Genomic DNA, 7,323 nt, shown 5'->3' with positions numbered 1-7,323 from the left:
TCAAACTTGTCTGCTTTTGCCGATAAAACCAATTTCTCTATTCATCAAATCTAGCGAATCCTTAGCAATCTTCTTTTCATTTTTCAATTCATCTTGCAAAGACATAACAAGTGCTTCTAGACGAGGTTTTTCTTTTACCAACCCTTGATTTTCCTTTCCAAGAGTAATAAGTGTGTTTCGCACTTCTTTGTAAGTCTTAACAATGTCAAGAACTTCTTCTCCTTCTGAGTCTGAATCAGTAACCTCTTCCTCATTCTCAAATTCAGTGATTCCTACCATAGCTACTAAATTAATGAGCTCTTCTTCACTGCTACAGTCACTGTCTGATTCCTCCTCAATGCTAATCATAGATTTCTCTTTCTTAGCTTTAGAATTACTCACACACTCTTCATGTGTGTGTCCAATACCTTTGCAAATTGTGCACTTGGCATCTCGCAATTTGATTGTTGGACATTCTCGAATAAAATGACCATATCCCTTACATTCATGACACTGCATATCATCCTTTTTGTTCTCACTCGTCTTTTTGAATGAATTGCTCTTCCTTGGACCTTGACCTCGTTCAATTCTCCTTAAAGCTCGATCAAATCTTCTTACCAACAAGCTCAGAACATCTTCTTCTCCTTGGTCAGTTATGTCTTTGCTAACTGCTAGAGCTATTCCTTTTAGTTTCTTAATTCCATTAAGTTCCATCTCGTGTGCTTGTAGCATTTTGACCACTTCGCCATAACTGAGATTGTCTAAGTTTTGAGAGACAGTTAAGGCTGTCTTGTATCCCATGAATCTTGATGGAAGACACCTTAAAAACTTTTTGACTAACTTCTGATCCTTATAGGTTTTCCCAAGAATTAGAGCTTCTTGTGCTAGAGCACTCAACTTTGAACTAAAGTCTGAAATTGATTCATGCTCCTCCATCTTTAGATTCTCAAATCTAGAGGCCAACATATCTTTTTTCGAACTTTGTACTTTTGTTGTACCTTCATAATGAATTTGAAGGATATCCCATGACTCTCTAGCAGTTTCACATCCTTGAATCAATTCGAACTGTTTTCTTCCAACACTACAATGAATAGCACTTAAGGCTCTTGAGTTGAACTTTGATCTCTTTTGTTCTTCATCGGTCCAGTCTGACTCAGGTTTACGAATTCGCTCGCCTGTTTCATCTTTGATTGTCGGTTCCTCCCACTTTTCTAGAACAGTCTTCCAAGCAAGACGATCAATACCTCCGATGATAGATTTAATCCTTGACTTCCAAAACCCATAGTTTCCATCATCCAAGACAACCTTGTTGTTGTTGATCAGATCTCCGTAGCTCTCCATCTTGTCCACAGAATCTCACCTGTAGTAATCCGAACAAGCCCCGCTCTGATACCAATTGAAAGTGTGAGAACTTATGATCTGAACTATTCAAGTAATTGATTTCTTTAAACATTCTTTGATTGATAGAAAATCTGTTTACAAGTTTGTTCTAAACAATTATCTAATCTCTCAAAACTCTCTTAAAGAACTCTCTTGCTCTCTCTAAGTTCTTAGCTTTTTTTCTTAAAGACTAAAACTTAGTAGCTAGATAAACTTTCTCTTGTTTGTGCTCAAGCTCAACCTAGCCAAAGCACTCCTATTTATAGATCTAAGTATTGATTATTTAAATAGTAAATTACATAATCTAATTCTAATAGGAATTGGACAATTTCCTTTTTCTTTATGATTTAGGAAATTTCCCTCTTTCTTCATGTTTACATCCCTATTGTAAACATGAAGCTCTTTGTCCTTCTAGAAGCTTCTCGTGCCTTCTAATCTTATGTAAGTCTTCAAGCTTTATAATTTCCGACATAGATAACTTGATACTCAGTTCTTGTATTAGTGTCCTGTCCTTCTGAAGTAGTTCATGCACTTGTTCAAATGTTGCATCTTCAACATAGACTCATGTAAATTTCATATTTTCATTATATAGTTGATTCATCATCCCAAATACTATAATTCGAGAATCAAGAATAGAGAATATATCATTCAAGGTGCGTATGCATGCCACCACATCGGTTTTTTGTAGTTTTGTATTTCAATACGAATTATTTTTTCTACAGATTCCACCCAGTTGCATGTTGAGTATTGAGTTTATGCTGGTTATTCATTAACTTTAACGTCTATAATCTCACTGATAGAAGAAAGTACTCAAACTTTGTTACTATTGAACTCCGATACACCGTCTATAATGGAATGAGCCACCGGCACATCACCAGTTGATCAACTCAACTCCTGAGCAACACATATGTCGCTTGCTATAACAAACAATACATAAAGATCTAAAACAGATTCATCCGAGTCTATATACAATTGATCTTATCCTTCTGCATGTGCTTCTTCAAGACACACATGTTGTTTCTTCACTTTTCTTTCTCCTTGTGTAGATGTAATGGGGCTTATCAATATCCCCCCTTCAAAATAAACCTTTTCCTCAAGCGTTACACCAAAAAATTGTCTCTGAACTTCCTTCGCATTCTCCCAAGTGTTCTCATGATCCGGAAGACCCTTCCAATGTACCAACACTTCCAAAACACCCTTATCATTATACCGAGTCTCTAACAAGCTCTCCGGTTCGATGATCAACTCACTATCTTCACTAAACATATCAGGTAAAGAAATAACCTGCTTCTAAGCTCCCAACACTCGTTTAATTTGAGACACATGGAACACCGGGTGTATTTTGGATCCATCAGGTAACTTCAAGCGGTACGCTGCTTTACCAATATACTCCATAACTTCAAACGGCCCAAAGTATTTAGCTGCCAACTTCTGACAAGCTCTTTTAGCCACAGATTGCTGCCTGTACGCAACTTCAGGAAAACCCAACTACCAACTTCATGTTCCACATCCCTTCGGTGTTTATCTGCGTTGTTCTTCATTAATTGTTGAGCATGAACCAAATGGTCTTTAATCTGAGTCAACATCAGATCTCTCTCCTTCAGCATCGTCTCTAACTCCGAAACTTTGGTTGAGTGTTCTTCAAAACGCATGATGGTTGGAGGATCACGACCATATAACACTCTAAAAGGAGTCGTTTTCAGAGATGTATGGTAAGAGGTGTTATACCATAATTCAGCCCATGAGAGGAACTGTTGTCATGACTTAGGATGTGCAGACGCAGAGCATCGAAGATAAGTTTCGAGACATCTATTGAGTACCTCAGTCTGGTCATCGGTTTGAGGGTGAAAATCGGTGCTATACTTCAACTTGGTACCAACAAGCTTAAAACACTCCTTCCAAAACGCACTCAGGAATGTATTGCCTCGATCTGAAATTATAGAAGCTGGATAACAATGTAACTTGACCACCTCGGCAATGAATACTCTCGCAACATCATACGCAGTGAATGGATGCTTAAGACCGATAAAATGGCCATATTTGCTAAGTCGGTCCACTATCACCAAGATGACATTCTTCCCATGAGATGTTGGTAATCCTTCCACAAAATCCATTGTAAAATCTTCCCAAACTTGTCGTGGCACTGGTAACGGTTGCAGCAACCCTGTTGGAGACAAGGTAGAATACTTGTGCCTCTGACATATATCACATTCAGCTACAAAACGCTGGACATCTTTCACCATACCTTCCCAATGAAATGACTGTTGTATGCGCTTGACTGTTTTCAGAACTCCTGAATGGCCTCCCATCACACTATTATGATACTCCTCCATAATCAGCTGAATATGCTTTGATTATTTAGGAATAAAAATTCTGTTCTTGCGCCACAATCTCCCTTCCTTAACCATCAACTTCTTCTGAAAACCTTGATCTCGTAAGCAAGTCTGAATTAAAGCCTGAATCTGCTGATCATTCTTTATTTCTTCATAAATGTCTTGTAGTTGTAAAACTGTAGGAACCGTGAATGCCATTAACACATGAGATTGAAAAGTTCCCTTCACTTGAACCATTCGTGATAACCCATTAGCCGCTTTGTTCTCCACTCCAGGTTTGTAGATGATTTCAAAGTCGTAATTCAACAATTTCACCAGCCATTTTTGATAGTCCATCGTTACCTCCCGCTGATCCAAGAGAAACTTAAGATTCTTTTGGTCAGTATGTACCATAAAATGTCTGCCAAAGAGATAGTGTTTCCATTTTTGTATAGACAGCACAATCGCCATTAACTCACGTTCATATACCGGCTTAAGCTGTTATTTGGCCGACAATCCATGGCTAAAGTAAGGAATAGGTTGCTTCTTTTGCATTAATACAGCTCCTAAACCAAAGCCTGATGCATCTGCTTCCACTACAAACACTTCATCAAAATCTGCTAGGGACAAGACCAGAGCAGTAGACATGGCCTTCTTTAACTGATCATATGCCATTTGTGCGTCTAAAGTCCACTCAAAATTGTCTTTTCTCAATAGATCAGTTAGCGGTCTTGCCAACACATCATATCCCTTAATAAATCTTCGATAATAGCCAGTAAGACCCAAAAATCCTCTTAACTCCTTCACTGATTTTGGTGTAGGCCATTGAGTCATAGCTTGTGTCTTTGCTGGATCAGTCGACACCCCCTTGTTTGAGATAATGTGTCCCAAATATTCCACTTGTGGTTGACCAAACAAACACTTCTTCCTGTTGGCAAACAATTGATTAGCTTTGAGAATTCGCATAACCACCAACAAGTGTTCCAAATGCTGCTCCATACTGGTACTGTAGACGAGAATATCATCAAAAAATACCAATATGAATTTTTGGAGGTATGGTCGAAACAAGGCATTCATTAAGGCTTGAAACGTGTCCGGAGCGTTTGTTAAACCAAACGGTATAACTAGAAATTCATAATGGCCGTCATGTGTTCTGAAAGCTATTTTAGGTACATCTTCTTCCTTCATCCTTATCTGATGGTACCCTGCTCGCAAATCTAATTTAGAGAATATCATTGTTCCATTAAGCTCATCCAGCAACTGATCTATCATCGGAATAGGAAATTTGTCAGGAACTGTTACACGATTCAATGCCCTGTAGTCCACACAAAACCTCCAACTATTATCTTTCTTCTTCACCAATAGCACTGGGCTTGAGAAGGGACTCTGACTTGGTCATATGATCCCAGACTTCAACATCTCTTTAACCATCCTCTCCATGATCTCCTTTTGTGCATGAGGGTATCTATATGGTCTCACGCTGATTTCATTATTCCCCACTAACAGATTAATGGAATGTTCTCTACCTCTGATTGGTGGTAAATCTGTGGGAACTTCAAACACCTTGTCAAACTTGGTTAATACGGACTGTATTTGTATATCCGTAGGTTGTGTGACAGACTGAGTTGACTGGTGACTACACAGCTCCATCTGTACTCCTTTCTTGCTGAAAGTAACCCCACTAGAAAGCAACATGAGAGACCTTTTTGACATGTACAAATCAGGTTCGCCCTTTAACATCACCATCTGACCATTAAGTAAGAATGACATTTCATTCTTTTCCCAATTCACTCGACATTCTCCTAAAGTGCGTAACCAATACACCCCTAATATAATATCAATCAGTCCCAGTTCCAACACCACAAAGTCCGTAGTGAATTCCAGATTTTGTGCTGAAAATGTAACATGTTCACAAACTCCAATGCCTTCAACTGTAATGCATGTTCCTAATAGAACTGACAAATTTAGATCCTCTTTGCACTTAAGCTTCAACTTCTTCACTGTTGTTGGAGAGATGAAATTGTGTGTGGCTCCACTATCCAGCATGATCACCACTCCAGATTTTCCCACAGATCCTCGTACTTTAGTAGTGTTTGTGGAGGATAAACCCCTGAATGAGTTGAATGAAAACGACATGCATTCACCCACTGGTTCCGCTATTTCTGGTTGTTCATCATTGCCCTGCAGTAACTCTACTTCATAACCATTAAACACCAAGAGAATTCTGAATTCTTTGTTAGGACACTTATGGTCGCTAGTCCAAGGCCCGTCACACTTGAAACAAATGCCTTTCTTCCTTTTCTCATCTAATTCTTCTTTGGTATGATGTTTCTGTGGTCGTTGTCCCCCTCTAGTAACCCGCTTGTCATTCGCATAACTTGCATCAGTGGTTACAGCTTTCATCTTCCATGTGTTATTGTGGTGATAGTTGTTGGAGTGAGAAACAACCTGTGGATCTTTATTTTCTTTATTAGCCAACAACAGTTTTTTCTGTACTACTCTTCGTATGATACTTGATTCCATTTCCCTAGCTTCTGCAATCATCTCTGGCAAATCCCTTGGTTTTTGCATATGCACTAACTCTTGCATTTCCAAGGTTAAACCATTCAGAAATATGCCTTCCAACTTCTGATCATCTAAACCTGTTACTTGTGAAGATAAATCTTCAAAGTGTTGGACATAATCTGCTATGGAACCCGTCTGTTTGATGCAAAAGAGGCTCTAGCTTGGACCTTGTAACTTCAAGTTACCAAAGCGTAGCAACAAACTCTTCTTAAATTGGTCCCAATTTGCAAAATCTCTTCTGTTCATCTCCCAATTATACCAACTTAAAGCTTCTCCACGTAAACTCACTGCTACTAATGCTAATTTCTCGGCATAGGAGTAGCCACCAGTTCTGAAGAACCTCTCCACCGTTGCAATCCAACCATAAGTCCCTTCACTGTCAAACACAACCATCTCTACATTTCTGAGGAGATTTTCTCTGATCCCAGGCCTAATGTCACTACGGCAAGGTTCCAAGAGAGAGTGTGGTACCTTATTGGCTTGATCTTGCGATCCCGAAGTCGTGACTTGACTCGTACCTCCAACCTCATGTACCGTAGCTTTCCCAGGGAGATTTCTTATCAGAAAGTCCAATCGCTGCTTGATCTCTTCGAATTGCTGATCGTGCACATCAATCCTCGCATCCAATCGCGACTCCGCACGACGCACCATCGACGCCATATCCGCCAATCGTTTGTAACACTCCATTGCTGAAGGTTCGACTTGCTCCGCCGTCGCAGATTCCTTGATCGGCGTCAACGATTGCTCCATCACCATTTTACTTCTGTAATTGTTCAATTCGACCAAAATTCCCCAATCGATAACTCAGACTTCGCGATAGCTCCGATCTAGATCACAAACGCACCAATTGATAGAAAAAAGTATTCAAACTTTATTACTATCAAACTCCGATACACTGTCTATAACGGAATGAGCCACCGGCACATCACCAGTTCATCAACTTAACTCCTGATATGTCGCTAGCTATAACAAACAATGCATAAAGATCTTAAACAGATTCATCCAAATCTATATACAATTGATATTATCCTTCTGCACGTGCTTTTTCAAGACGCACGTGTTGTTTCTTCACTCTTCTTTCTCCTTG

At 39.4% G+C, this 7,323-nt stretch overlaps 1 protein-coding gene across 1 annotated transcript; it reads right to left on the bottom strand.

Moving 5' to 3' along the window:
* Positions 1-1,320, bottom strand: LOC104763154. The gene has a single exon (XM_010486563.1). The coding sequence runs from the start codon at positions 1,318-1,320 to the stop codon at positions 1-3; it is 1,320 nt and encodes a 439-aa protein (XP_010484865.1).

The sequence above is a fragment of the Camelina sativa genome, chromosome 18 (genome assembly GCF_000633955.1).
Source record: "Camelina sativa cultivar DH55 chromosome 18, Cs, whole genome shotgun sequence".
Classification (NCBI taxonomy): Eukaryota; Viridiplantae; Streptophyta; class Magnoliopsida; order Brassicales; family Brassicaceae; genus Camelina; species Camelina sativa.
This window is presented reverse-complemented; position numbering and strand designations above follow the sequence as displayed.

Bases quoted from the DNA above. Each gene is read 5' to 3' on its own strand.
- LOC104763154 (XM_010486563.1), bottom strand. From the start codon at position 1,320: ATGGAGAGCTACGGAGATCTGATCAACAACAACAAGGTTGTCTTGGAT.